The 14,800-nt window shown below is 46.0% G+C and overlaps 1 protein-coding gene across 1 annotated transcript in view; it reads left to right on the top strand.

Moving 5' to 3' along the window:
• The window catches only part of Ndufa9 (NADH:ubiquinone oxidoreductase subunit A9), a 37,848-nt gene extending 34,412 nt beyond the window's left edge, over positions 1-3,436 (top strand). The window contains exons 10-11 of the mRNA XM_004643567.2: positions 974-1,040; positions 3,160-3,436. Coding sequence (XP_004643624.1) covers positions 974-1,040; positions 3,160-3,330 — 238 coding nt within the window. The 3' untranslated portion in view covers positions 3,331-3,436. The remainder of the gene's footprint in view (positions 1-973; positions 1,041-3,159) is intronic.
• The last annotated feature ends 11,364 nt before the right edge of the window (positions 3,437-14,800 follow it).

Below are 14,800 nucleotides of genomic sequence, written 5' to 3'. Positions count from 1 at the left end.
TACATTTGCTGGGTTCTTGTGCTTAGAGGCACTCAGACGAATGGGCTAAAAACTGAGCTCATCTGGTTATGGTGATGGTAGTGCTCAGAGCTCACTTCCTGTCTGGATCTTGGGCTCTGTGGAGGCCAAGGATTCCCGCATGCCTCAGCTGCTGGTTGAAAACTCACCACCCTGTTTGTGCTCGCGACATGAAGTCCCATGGGCGAAGGGAAGCCTGCCGCAGTCACTGGCACCACAGAGAAGGCAGTGGTGGAGCCTGGGAGCCCCCATCTGGGCGTTGCTTCTTTTCCTGACTGTACTCATGGACTTTAAACTTCTCTTGATGTTGAGGATTTTGTGTCCAGGGGCTGTTGCCTTCGGGGATTGTGCATTCTGCGTACTACTTGGCTTGCCCTGCAGCCTAAGCAGCAGTATATCTGAGTGTCTCGAGCTTAGATTAGGTGAGGTTTCACAGCTTGATTGTTAAATTGTTTTGGGTTTGCTTTGTTGTTTGTTGGTAATATTTTATTTTAGTGTTTAGGTTTTTGTGGTTCTTTGCTTTTAGGTTTAGTTTTAAGTCAGTTATCTCTTTGGATTATATGATGAGTCTACCATTCCGCTTACCAGCTGGATTGTCTTGAAAGGAAGTGGGGACTCAGAATCCTTGGTGACCTCATAGGTAGTGATGCCAGGGTGTCGTTTATGTTCTTTAAAAAAATAATGCAGCAAAGTGTGGTGCACACCTATAATCCCAGCACTTGGGAGGCTGAGGCAGGAGGGTTGCCATGAGTTCCAAGTCCAGTTCAGCCTGTATAGTGAATTCAGAGTCAGCCTGAACTGCATAGTGAGACCCCATCTCAAAAAAAAAAAAAAAAAAAAGCAGTGAATTCCTCCCGCTCCAGCAGCCCTTCTTCTTGTGGGGCTTGTAGGCTGGCTAAGCACTTGGCAAACTAAGTGATGCATATCACATGTGCCATTGTACTCCTTTTTCCAGATGGGTGGCCAGGCTCTTCGAGATGAACCCATTTGAGCCCTGGACAACGAGGGATAAAGTAGAGCGGGTGAGTGTGGCTGCGTGCAGCATGTGGAACTCCTCCGTTGTCGCCTGCCCCCTTACCTTCTCTCCATGCATTAGTCGTTCCTCCCCCCCACCCTTATTGGAAGCCAGTCTTTCTCCTCCATGACCCTCTAGCCACTTTCATGTTTGTCTGTGTCCCTTTACACCCTAAGCTCAAAAGAGTTACCTGTGTTTGTTAACAACTTCTTACCGCATTCTTTCTTTTCCTCACTTTAGTCAGTTCTCTACCCTAAAACTGGCTTTTCCAAGGTTTCCCATGATTTCTGTGCTGGAAGATCCCGAAGTCAGTTCTTTGACCTCCCTGCCCTCTCTCTGTGGGTGGCCTTGGTTAGGGGAGATGCTTCCTTGATGCCCTGTCTTCCAATCCGTGCCCTCTTGTTTTCTCCTCACTTGGAAGGCTGTGCTGTGAGGCCGTCTGCCTCACGCTCTCCTTCATGCTTCTGCATAATGGGGGATTCCAAGGTCTGTCCTCAGCCTTTCCTTCCTGCCTGTACCTTTTCTAAATGCTATATGTGGTATTTTGTCCTGGGCTGCAGCTCTGGACAGTGGAGCTCATGGGTACACTGTTTTCTCTAGTCCTGGATCTCCTCCCTGAGGTTTTGAGTCCTGTATCTAACACCCTTGATGTTTTGGTGTTTAGTCTAGAGCCAAACCAGTGACCAGAGTATATCAGAATATGAGGGTGGTATGACTGCAAATATGAGGCTTGCAAGTTAATTAATTTGAAATTAGTCACCACATGTGACTTCTGTATTGGGCAGCATAAAGCTAGACAATCAGCAACCCTCAAAGTAGAGGCCAAATCTTAGCATTCCTCCCTAATCCTATTGTGAAAATGTTTGTGATAATCCTGGAAATTTTCAGCTTATCAAAAGCAGAATACACACCGTCTCTGCTCTCCCCACTCCAAGTGTCTTTAAGTTCCTCTCTTGCTGCCACACTCAGTGCCTGCAGTGAGCTGAACTCCAGTGCCCTGGTTCCTCCCTTCCCACTCTCGTTGATCATTTGCCTCCTGCATGAACAGGTGCTTCTAGGGAGGATGCTAATAAAATGACCATACTGTCCTGTCTGTTCCTGGGAAGCCAGGAGAGGGAGCAGCCATGCTGTCCCTGAGTGTTACCCAGAAGCTGAGGAGCAGAGCAGCCGAGGAAGCAGCAGTAGGGAACAGGCAGCTGTCCTTCCCCACTGCGTCCTTTGTGTGTTCATGAAATACGGATTTATCTGACACCTTTCTTAGACTGATGTGCCCCTCACAATGAGCCCTGAGAAAGCACTGGCTTGGTGGGTAGATTTGGAGACTGCCTTATAGCACTCAATAAAAGAACATGCAGGCTTTGGGGTGGATAGGGAGAAGGATTGGCGCTGCTGCCATACATGTACAGTGCTGCTGTTTTGGTGCTTTTGGATGATCTGGAATCTCACAGATCATTCCCCCTCAACCCAGTTGTCTCGGCTTCTTACCTGGTAGTGAGCTTCAGTCACCTTGATTGAGAACAGTTGGAGCAGAGGTTATTGGGTTACCTCTTCAGAGGCAAGGAACAAGCGCTATACTCTCCATAATTCAGAGGTTAAAAACTGAAGCAGAGACCTGGCACAAGAGAACACAGTCTGGGCTCGCTCTGCTTTGCCCCATTTCCTTCCGAGCCCTCCTGCTACGCCGCCCAGTTCCTGTGCTGAGCTTGCCTCCCGGTGTACGTGTGGCTTAGCGTACCGAGCCTGTGAGCAGTGCTGGAACCTGGGGCTCATATTTACTGATCTTCACTGGTGATTTGTTTTTCTGTGTTCTACTTTTACCGAGTTCTAATACTCAAAATGCCACATATATCAAGCACTATGATGCACACCTATAATCCCAGCACTTGGGGAGGCTGAGGCAAGAAGATTGCAAGTTCTTTTGGGCAATTTAGCAATGTAGCGAGTCCTGTCTCAAAAAAAATAAGCTGAGAATGTAGCTCAGTATTAAAGCCATGGGTTTAATCCCTAGAATGACCAAGAAAAAATCTCCACATATTCCTTGGCCTCAGTGTTTGAGAGTTTGCTGGGGCAGTGCTCTGCTTTTGACTGGTTCTCAACATCCCTTGTGGCCCTGTGTTTATTCCAAGATTCACATCACAGACAAGCTGCTGCCACACCTGCCTGGCCTGGAAGACCTCGACATTCAGACAACACCGCTAGAGCTGAAGGCCATCGAGGTGCTGCGGCGCCACCGCAGTTACCGCTGGCTGTCAGCTGAGCTAGACACTGTGAAGCCCGCCAAGACCGTCAGCTTTTAGTGCCTGTGCAGCCCTTGGTTTTGGTGTCACTGAGTCACCTGGCTCTAGAGGATCCTGCACACAGTGCTGAGATCCCTCTATTAAACACCTGCAGTTCGATTCGGCAGCATTGTTTCTTGGTTTGCAAAAGGAAAAATCCCAGCGATTTAGAATTTGAGTATAATTTTCTTTGTATATATTTAATAATGATACTTATCATTTATTCTCTGAAACGTTGAAGGCTTTGAATTTCTGTTTACTGAGTTAAGCTGCTTGTAGCATATGTTCTAGAAGACCAACCCCCCTGCCCAAGTCAAAATATTATGAGGATCCCAGGTACTTATGGTTGTCTCCAGTGTAAATGGGAAAATGTACAGTGTCCCATAGCTAATCTGAATTTACTTACACTTTATATGTTTTAAATTTTTATTTTATTGTTTGTTTGTTTTGGTACCGTGAGTCACACTTGGGGCCTCATGCTTGCCACGCAAGCACTGGCCCTCTGAGCTATATCCCCAACCCGTAAAAATTCTTTTTTTTTTTTAGTACTGGGGATTGAACTCAGGGCGTTGCTCTTGCCAGGCAAGCGCTTATTCTACTGAGCCATCTCCCCAGCCCTAAAAATTCATTTTAAAGATACACTTTAAGCAGTGGTATACAGGAAGTATGATCAGAATATAGAGTGAATATTTAAATGTAGTTCATTCATATCTGGCAGTAAAAGACACATTTCAGTTACCCCCAAGTCCTCTACTCTTAGTATCCCATCATTTGTACTCTGAAACAATGCTGATCAAAAGTGCGGTGAGTGCTGGGACTGAGTGCTGTGCGACAGGGAGGCAGACTCACGAAGCATCTCACTGTATCCTCGTCCACCTTGTTCACTGACTTTGGTACCAAACAGTTTTTGACTTGTCCAAAGCCAAATATGACCGGGGCTGGGGAGATGGCTCAGTAGAATAAGTTCTTGCCTTGCAAGCGCAAGGGCCTGAGTTCAATCCCTGGTTCCGCCAAAGCCAAATAACCATAGAAGGTCAGCATTTGAATTGATTCAGGACATGGAGGCAGCCCTGTCAGTGCAGTTGAAGACGTTGCCTCAGCACTGCCTCAGGGCCTGTGAGATGGGAGAATCCTGTTCTGAGCTGCAGCATTGTGTATGAGGTAGGTGGCAGCGTGGCTTTAACTGTAATGGTATTTTAAAGTCGAACATTCATCATATTTTTTATTACACCTTTGTGGACATGGATTCTCAAATCCTTAGGATCTTGGATTTGAGCTGAGGCCTCCTGCCCATTCTGTTAGGAATCTTTTCCCTGCAAAAGAGATGCTTCAGCTTCTTTGCCAGTGATGTCAATACTTCCAAATCAGGACTTTTGGTTTATGAGTTAATTTTGGAGCTAAGAGCTACGAAACAGTTTGTTTAGTTAGCAAATCTCTCAGTACTGTATGATTAAACTCTCAATCTGTGGTGAAGCTGCCCATTGCCATCCTTGGTACTCAGGTTGGTCACTGTTCTTCACTAGATTCCAGCTCCCTGTTCTCTTGAACGGGAATGTCCCTGAGCCCTGTCCAGTGGCAGTAATGTCCCAGGCAAAGCATTGGAGGCGAGTCTGCCCACTGTGTGTGCCCCAGCATCTTCATCCTGGAGCGAGCAGCAATGTAGCCCATACATCGGGAGCATCAGCATCTCTGGGCACCTGTTTGAAATGTGGTTGCGCAGCCCCATCCCAGGTCTGCCGGACCAGAGCCTGCTGTCAGCCGGGTTCCCAGATGCCTGTTTGCCCACAGAAGTCTGAGAAGCAGTGCTGTCCAGAAGAGCTGCCAACGGTGTGTGTGGCCCAGGCTAGCGATCCATGTTATTGAGTGTCAGAGCCTCCGGAAGGAGGGCCTGGAGTTCTGTGTTTATAGCGTGGTTTATGCTCATGTGCTGTAACATGTGAGAACCAGTGCACTGGGCTGTGGAGCCCAGCTCTCTATTTCTTCAGAATAGAGGTCTCTTTTTGTTTTGGATAAGTGGTCAGGAGATGCACAGAAGGAGATTATGATTTGAAAACAAATAGTAGTTCTGTGGCGTATAGCACCCTCTCCTAAAAAAACTGAATTTTCCAAGCAACATTGGTCTCATCTCTTAACTGTATTATAATTCATAACCCTGCCTGTTTTCTTTCTTTAAAATAATTCAGCCAGGATATATTTTCTTCCCTATCACACCAAATGCCCCTTTTACAACGTATTTTATTGTGTACCTTTTATTACCCTGATAGGAAAACCATAGTTCCATATTGTCATCACACCTGCCTATGTAATCAGAATGAAGTAGTGCACAGTAACGTGGCCTGTATGTAGGTGTGGACACAGTGACAGTGAAGGCTCAGCAAGGTGTCACTTGCTCCCGTCTACGTGGGCCAGCCTCCTACACACCATAGCAACAGATGCAGACTGCTCCTTCAGCGCCGGTGATGTGGCCTCTTGATACTGTGAATGGCGTTGGTGTCATTACTGTTGGATGGAATAGTGAATGGCGTCTCATAAAGTTCAGGGCAAACACAATTTAATTGTTCTAGTCACTTTCTCATGACACCACCGGACAGCCACAGCTTACAGGAGAGATGGTTTTGGCTCACGCCTACAGTCCCTGTTGGGCCTGCTCCAAGCAGGGACATGGTGTGGCGGAAGGGCCTGCCTGGAAGAAAGCAGTTCACTTAGCAGGTTGGAAGCTAGGCAAGAAGGGGGAGCCCTGGAGGGAGTGTCCTCCTCCTGATCACACCCAGGGGCCCACATTTTCCTACCAGCCAATCAACAGTGTCACTCCCATGACTCAGTCACCTCCCCAAAGCCCCACCTGTGAGCTCATGCAGCCTTTGGGGGACATTTTTGGTTGAAACTATGCCAGTAACTCTCCTTAGATTTATGTGAAGGTTGCATTCTTAAAAGTTGGTGTATATTAAACTCATGCCAAAGGTCCATTATATCTATAAAAAGATGCTGAGTTTAGATGGCTGTCAATTGAAATGTGTTTCACTTCTTTATTTCTGTATTCTGCACCATACTGTGTCTACCATCCCCCCTCCCACCCACTGAATGTGAACAAAGCCCTTTGAAACTGCATATTACAGTGCCTGCTCACAGCATGTCATCTGCTGATGTTACCACAAATGGCCTTGTGCTAGGTGATAGGCCTGGAGGAAAATGACATTTCTACTAGTGAATTCTACTAGTGAATTGAGCCACCAGTAGCATTGTACCACCCGATGGGACTGTCCTAGGCTACCCAATGGGCAATCATGCATGGACCACCCTTGGTTCAGAGCTGCCCAAAAGCGAGACAGACAGATTACTGCCCCATCACGAACAGGCCAATGTTAGGGCACTGACAGAAACAGTCATATCTCAGTGTAGACCTTCAGGTTTCCTGAAGGGCAGTTAATTATCAAGAGGTCTTCAAATTATGTAATCTTTTGAATTAATAAAAATAATATTTAAACTTAACACATTTATTTATGAATCTAGTAAATTTAGCACTTGCTTTTCAGAAGTTATCATTGAGTTCCTTAAAACTTTTAGTTTTAAAGTGCATTTTTAAATTTAACCAATTCTTTCTGAAACTTTACAACCATGTAAGTACTTTAAACATTCTAGTAAAGCTTATAAATTATTTGTATAGATAGTTATCTTAAAAGTTAGTAATAATTATAACACTATATGTTAATTATAACATTAAAATGGAGACTGGGCATGGTGGTGTATGCCTCTAATCCCAGACCTTGGGAGGCTGTAAACAGGCAGATCACTACAATCTTGTAGTGAGACCCTGAACACCCTTGTAGGCCCTTCCCTAAAATACAAAAAAAAAGGGGCCAGGGAGATGGCTCCATAGAACAAGCACTTCCCTGGCTAGGGCAAGGACCTGAGTTCAATCCCCAGTTCTGCCAAAAAATAAAATAAAATACAAAAAAATCTTTAAAATGCTATTTCTTTCAACTTAAAAATTGAAATCTAATTTAATAAATACATATTTTACACTGGAGTCAGGATGAATCTGTTAGACTCTAAAATGCAGATTTCTTGAATACTTCAAATACTTTAAGTATCAATATTCGCAGCTGGGAAGATAGCTCAGCAGAATAAGTGCTTGCCTGGCAAGTGCGAAGGCCTGAGTTCAATCCCCCATTCCACACACACAAAAGAGTAAATACCAGTATTCATAGATTATTCCCAAGTTTGATGTAAAATCAGCAATGGTTTGGATCCCTAAAGTCTTTCTGAGGCTGAAGTCTTATACCCGCTGCCATCCACTCCTGTTGCTGTCGTACCTTAGATTGGATGATTTAGAAGTCACATAAATTCTCACAGTTCTGGAGATTTGAACGTCAAGACCAGGGAGCCAGCAGTCCCGGACTCTGCCTCGGGCTCTGCTCAGGGGAGCACCTTGCTGTGTGAGCCTGGAAGGGGCAAGGACAGAGGCACCAGCTGCCGCTTCAGCTTGTGTATGATCCCTGGTCCCACTCAGTGAGGGCAGAGATCTTACCACCCAGTCACCTCCTTCGGGCCCTAAGGAGTTCTTAGTACCGGCAGCACTTGGGTGCATTTCATTATGAAGTTTTGAGGAATACAGGCATTTAAACCATACAACCATGGAACACTTTCTAACCACCCCAGGCCACTTGGGACCTTCTTCTCAGTGAATGGCAAGTGCCTGCGCCAGGGATGGTGAGCAGGGCTGCACAGGACACTTCCAGGGAGTTTTCATGCTGGAGGGGGTGGACAGAGCCTCTGTGTACAGGGGCTGTTTCTGCAGGGCTGCAGCGCACACCCTTCTGGAGCTACACTCAGCTTGGATCCAGATGGTGAGAAGCCGATGTGCACAGCCAGCTTGAGCCTGCAGTCCTGCACTTCCAACCAGTTCCCATTACATTTCCATGCGTCCTTACGTTTAGCATTAAGCCTATGTAATTTGACAAATCTACTTTCTGATTCTGCTGTAAATTCCCTTGAAAGGCCCTGCTGTGTGCCTGGGTCCTCTTGTATATATCCCTCAGGCAAATACAAGATCTAGGGACTGAGGAGATGGCTCAGTGGAATAAGTGCTTTCCTGGCAAGTGCAAGGGCCTGAGTTCAGTCCCTGGTTCTGGAAAAACAAAAAAACACAAAACAAGATCTATCCTGGAAGCTTATATATGGAAATACATGCAAAGAACACTGAGTAGAAGGAAGAGCTGAGGGCTGTTACAAACTCCATTGAAAATGGATTTTTAAAGCTGTGTCTTGAGGGAGGGAGGGAGTTTGTGTGTGTGTGTGTGCATGCACCAGCCATTCACCATGAAGGTGACAAGCAAATGCCCTGGCTGTGACGGTCTGTGTGCAGAGCAAGGGGTTTAACCTTTACGAGTTCATGCATTTGTTTCTTGGCTTAGTGGAACAGCTGTCATTCCTGAAAGGCAGGACACGATCTGTTTTATAAATGATGAAAAAAAGGACTTAGAGAAGATAAATCGTGCCAAGGAGCTGAGCTTGTTTCCTGGCCTGGATCTGTCTCACTAAAAAAAGTCTTGTTCTAGGAAGGAGCAGGAAATCAAGAAAAAGATTTACCTCCTTACCCCTTCTCTTTTCTTTCAGTACAAAGGACTGAACCCAGGGGCTTCATACAACTACATCTCAAGCCTTTTTAAAAATTCGAGAGTGAATAAGCGCTTGCCTGACAAGCGCAAGGGCCTGAGTTCAATCCCCAGTTCCACAAAAAAAAAAAAAAAAAAAAAAAAAATTGAGACAGCATCTCACTGAGTTGTTAAGTTGTCCACCTGGGATTGAATTTGTAATTCTGCTGCCTTGACCTCCCAGCATGTGGGCACCAGCACACCCAGCTCAGATTCATATTCTGCAAGGTCCCAGCAAAGGGGTGTTGGGATGGGTGGAAAAGTATGTGGGAGAAAGCTTTCCTGTGCAGGGAAAGTCAGAGAATGTGGGTGAGAGGTCTTAGATGTGAAGTTTGACAGTGTCAAACAAACCCAGATTTGCTAAAGAAAGACTTGTTTGATGAGATTAAGAGGAGGAAGAAGGGCTTTTGCAGTAGAGGAGGGAAATTGGAATGAAGCCTAAACTCAGCTGTGCCAAGGCCATGGCAGACTGAAAGGCTGTGTGAGCTTAGAAGAAAAGCCATGAGGCTGTCTGGATTCCTCAAGGGTCAGGGGCGAGGGAGGTCACAGGCCATCTGTGTTAGCTGCTTGGTTTCTTCAAAGGCAAAATAAACTTATCTTTATAACAAGGAGTTGTTCTGCAGCAGGGCCAGCTGCTAGCCAGAGTTCGGTACCTTTTCCATCAGTGGAGAAAGAGGTTGGGTCTGGCCTCCTTTGATGATTACATACATTTCAAAGGATTCCTCTCTGGTCCATTAGTTGGATGGAAAACTCTCAAGAAGTTGGGTGAAGATCTACATCTTAGAGGGGTAGAGACAGGATTTATAATCACTGATTTTCCAAAGCAAAGAAAATGCTGTAAGAAAAGGGAGGTCAAGGTCAGGTGTGGTTGCAGAGGCTATAATCCCAACACTTGGGAGGCTGAGGCAGGAGGATCATAGTTCAAGACTAGCCTGGGCTAGTTAGTTATAGCCCGTCTCAGGCATTCCCCAATCTGAAGAGAAATTGGTAAGCTTAATGTTAGGAAGCCTGTCTCATATTTTGTCAAGCTGAGGGAAATATTACAGCTCTTGGTCAGGGGGGCCCAAATTTTAAATCCCTTACTGTGAGCAAGTTATGACCCTGACAGAGGGAGGGCCACCATCGTGCCTACCTCAGACAAGAGTGAGCCTGAAGAATAGTGCGCATTCCAAGGACATGCTTCTCCTGTTAGAGACTTCCTTGTATAATACCTCTATAATCACCTCTAGGTCTGGGCCCAAACCTGCCCTTGCACAACAGGGGGACCCCAGGTAACCCAGTGTGCACGTCAGTCCTAAGCGGCCTGCCAAGACCTCAGGGTCATTTATTCTGAACCCAGGCAGCTGACCCACCATGCTCCCAGCAACAACCCCTGCTAACAGAAATGAGGCAATTTCCAGGAGCATTTCAAGCTCTTACGTACAGCACCCCCATGAGAGTTAAAACTTAATTCAGGTTAAAATTTGCTTCCTGGAGTTTCTTTTGAAAATATGTGATTAAATCTCCGGAACAATAGTATGCTTCCAGTCAAACACTGAAGAGAACAAAAAGTACACTTCACAACAGGTAGCCATTCCAAGATGATTTTCCCCCCCTTTTGGAACTGGGGATTGAACTCAGGCCCTTGAGCTTGCCAGGCAAGCAGTTATTCTACTGAGCCATCTCCCGAGCCCCTCCAGTATGATTTCTAAAGTGAACTGTGGTGTGGGTGATCACCATTGAAATAGAGTGCATAAGTCACTGTCCCCTGCATCAAAAACCTGACTCTTCATGGCCATCTTTGCGCTTACCTGCCCTCTCCCGCAAGCGTGTGCTTTTGCTTTACAGTACTTCCCTTTGGGATAAATCCTGCCTTTGCTTCCCCACAGTGCTTTTCTGTGTGATGGATGAATCGTTTCATAGGGAACACAGGGTTTGACCCAGGATGCCTCCCACCAGCAGGAGGGGCAGGGTCCGAAGCGCTGATGGGGTTGAGGTAGAACACCAGCTCATATTGCAGGACCACGCATGAAGCAAAGCCTCCCCAGCACTTAGGCACAGCTGTATTTGTTGTTTCCCACTTTATTTAAAATCTTTTTAGCAGAGTGTAAGGTGCATGGTCTTTGCCTTCACTAATGCTCTGTCCTCAGCACCTAGAACAGCACCAGGCATTCTCTGTGTAAATGATGCATAGGGCTCTGTTCTCACACTTGGAAAAGGAAAGCAGAGCAGCTGTGGTTTAGGGCATGAGAAAGGTCAGTGTGGGATCAGGTTCCAGGCAGGCTCATGCAGGCTCACCCTTGGACCCACCCAGGCCACAGCTCAGGAACCCCCTTGGGCTGCTGACCTCCCCCACCCACAGGAGAGGAGCCAAGGTCCCTTCCTTACCATTTGGGAACTTCCCATCATGGTTCAATTCCTGGTGAACAAGTGAAGTCATTTCCCACCCCCTTGTGATTCAAAGCTCCAAATACAGCCCTGTGGTGTAAAAACTCCAAAACACAATTCCAGTTGACTTGAATTTGTGTCTCCCAGGTTGCAATCTAGCCCAAAATAAATGTAATTTTGTTCTACATTCTTAACCAGGCTAAACTTCATTCTTGGTCAACAGATAAAAACTTCACTAGGCTGTTTTCTTTTTCAAATAACAATTTGGGGCCAGGGAGATGGCTCAGTAGAGTAAGTGCTTGCCTGGTAAGTGCAAGGGCTTGAGTTCAATCCCTGGTTCTACAAAAATAAAATAAAAATTAAATTCTACAATACAATTTCAAGTTATAATACTCTCAGTGTGACAGTTAGGGTGTATAATCTCCTGTGATGATTAAGCCCCACGTTGGTATCCTTAAATCTTCTCTCTGCCCCTTGGCTGGAGTCAAGAGGACAGTGTGGTTGGCCGCTTTGCAGTATTGATCAGCTCCACCCTCAAGTTGCCAACACAGATTGTCTTCTCCCAGGGCCTGGGCCCAAGGCCAGAGAGTCTTGAGGGAAGAGGTCGGGCTCAAGGGTCTTCTTGGGTGGATGTCTGGATCTTACTAACAGATAATCTTGAGAAATACTTTTGGGAGAGTGATGTCGGTTTGGAATGGTAAGTAAAGCTGCAGAAGTAGATGCTGAGAGTGAAGTATCATTATAGTAAAATATCACCCATTAACCCTAACACACAAATGAATATAAGAATCTAGTTAAATAAGGATATAGTTTATGGAGGTGGTAGAGGAGGAGGATTGATAGCAATAAGAAATTCAAAGGAAGCAGTGGTAGGGAGATTTGGGTGATCTAGTCCAACTTCTGTATTTTATAATTGAAGCTGAATAAAGAAAAGGCTTAGGGGTGGAGCTCAGAGGGAGAGTGCCTGCCTAGCATGCATGAAGCCCTGGTTTCCAGCCCCAGCATGGGGGTGGCCATGCAGGTAGAGGCTTCGCAGGATCAGGATGGAGAGAACTAACCTTTCAGGGGCCAGGTGATCTATAGCTAGGACACTAGGGAATAGTGATGGAGGGGAGGTTTGCACTTCTACAGCAAGCTGCGTTCTCTGGAGCTTAGGCACACCCACCCTCCCTGGGTATCTGGGTCAATGCTGTGGGAGCTGTCGCACAATGCTGTAAGCTGTAGACAGCTGATGGGATGCAAAGCAGCTCGTGCTGTGTGGTGGAAGTGCAGCTCACTAGGTCTGCCTTCCTGAGTACATTTATCTCCATGCTCCCGATATTGGGATTCTCTTGAGAACTATTATAACAGTTCACCGCATTTCTCATTTAAAAAGTTAGGTAAGTCCTATAATGGGTGCTCATTTTTATGTCTGTTTGACAGTAACCATTTTGGCCTTTCTTCCAAAATTACCCTTTAATAAAAAGGGCTGTGGGAACCAGCAGCCAGTGCCCTCTCCCTAGAAGGCTGTCTCCAGCATCGACAGCCAGATCTGCCATTGTTAAAGAGAAGCTGAAAGTTTAATTTTTGTGAATATGTGAAATCCCCTCATTTTTTACATGCTGGCAAAGGAACGTGGGAAAGCTCCCTGGTGGCCAGACTTGTCCCACTGCCCTACTTGCGTCAGGAAATAGGGACCTTAGACTGAAGGAGTGCAGTACCACGTGCTCTCTGTATCTTTCCTCCTCCCTGCAGCCTGGGGAGGTGGTGCCATTGACTCCACTTCAGGGGACAGAGGCCATGTCAGAGAGTGAATGCAGCAGCAGGGGCTCGCCCGGGGTTTCTGCCTAGCACGGTGTCCCCTGAGCATGCTGTATAGTTTGTCTGGAGCCAGCCCCAGTCTCAGCTGTGTGATGTCAGGAGAATCCCAAGCCTGTAAGTCTGTACTGTAAATATGTACAGCTGTTAATTTGGGTGGGTGTCTGCAACTAAAGTTGGGATATCCTGTAACAGTGAGGGTGGGTGGATTTATAAAAAAAGCTTTCATAACCTACTGCCTTCTACAAATAAGCAATCTTTGTTTAACATTTTAGAAGACCTGTACACTTGGAATCATGGATATACTTAAGACACCACAGTTTTTCAAAACTGTCTCATTATGTAGCTCAGGCTGGCCTCAAACCTGCCGTGGTCCCTCTGCTCAGCCTCTAGAATGCTAGGCCTCCAGATGTGCACCACACCTGATTGGTTCTTTTTTTAGGAATTGTTATACACATGAGCTTTATTAATTGCAAAAATCTGTAAGACAAGGATACAAAGGCAGTCTTAGGGCTAATGCAAATGTCCCCCACAGTTTGAATACTAGGTGTTGGTTAAGTGGTATATACATTTGTTGAAACTCACACTGTGTATTTTAAGATAAATACCTTTTATAGATTTATTTTTTCCCATAATTTTATTGATAAACAAATAGCAATGAGACAGTTTCAAATCAAATTGGTAGGACAGCTGATTGATTCTTGTATTCAATATCTATTGCACTATTATAGATCCAAGTCTTTGCTATGCTTTGCAAATCAAAAATGAGATATTTTCTGTCTTTATGGAGCAAAAGTTCTAGTGGGGAACATAGGTATGTAGACACATAAGTTAACGCCTAGCGATGGGGTGCCATTTCAGCTGTACAAGCCATGCAGCAGGGAGCGGGAGCACTTCGGGGAAAGGGAAGTTGAGAAGAACACTGCTGGGAAGTTGAGGTAGAAACAGAGCACAGAGAAGAGTTTGACACTCTGAGGTCAGAGAAGGGGAAAGACATTCAAGGCCTGGGATGCAGAGACACGGGCTGCATGGCAAGCAGCAGGCCCTGCAGGCCTCACACAGGGAGCCCCCGGAACTAGGCACTGCTGGAGCAGGAAACCGTCAGTTTAGGGAAGATGGCTCTGACTGCACCGTGAAGAGACTCAGCGCCAGGCTGGGGGCTGGAGAGCGGCTGGGTCTGAACACGTCATTCACATAAGACGTGGCAGTCATAGGGAGGCATGAAAGAAGGGACAGAGAGGTAGCTGGGTCTGAGAGACATCGAGGATGTTGACTCAGCACACATTGGTAATTACCTGGACATGGAAAATGGAGCAATCAAGGAGGTGCTCAGGGTTCTGGGTGTGGGAACACGCTCATGATGCCATTAAAATCCAGAACCGTGGATGGGCAGCAGGTCCACCGGAGAAGAATTAAGGCTCAGGGATTGGTGCACATCCACGTGGGAACATTCAAAAAGCAGAACAGTACTTGACTAATAAGCCAAGAACAGGTCATCCTAATTAGGAATCAAGAAATGAAGATCGTAATGCAGTTTCCCACCTGTCATCCAGTAAATACCGATACAATGTTTCAAATATTAGAAAAACTAAAGGTGATTAGCATGGGATATTTATGTGTATTAGTCTCCTGAGAGGAATGTAATTATTATGTATTTAAAACATAGCTAACAG

The sequence above is a fragment of the Octodon degus genome, unplaced genomic scaffold (assembly GCF_000260255.1).
Source record: "Octodon degus isolate 3935 unplaced genomic scaffold, OctDeg1.0 scaffold00178, whole genome shotgun sequence".
NCBI lineage: Eukaryota > Metazoa > Chordata > Mammalia > Rodentia > Octodontidae > Octodon > Octodon degus.
The sequence above is the reverse complement of the archived record's forward strand: the minus strand, read 5'-3'. Positions and strand labels throughout refer to the sequence as shown.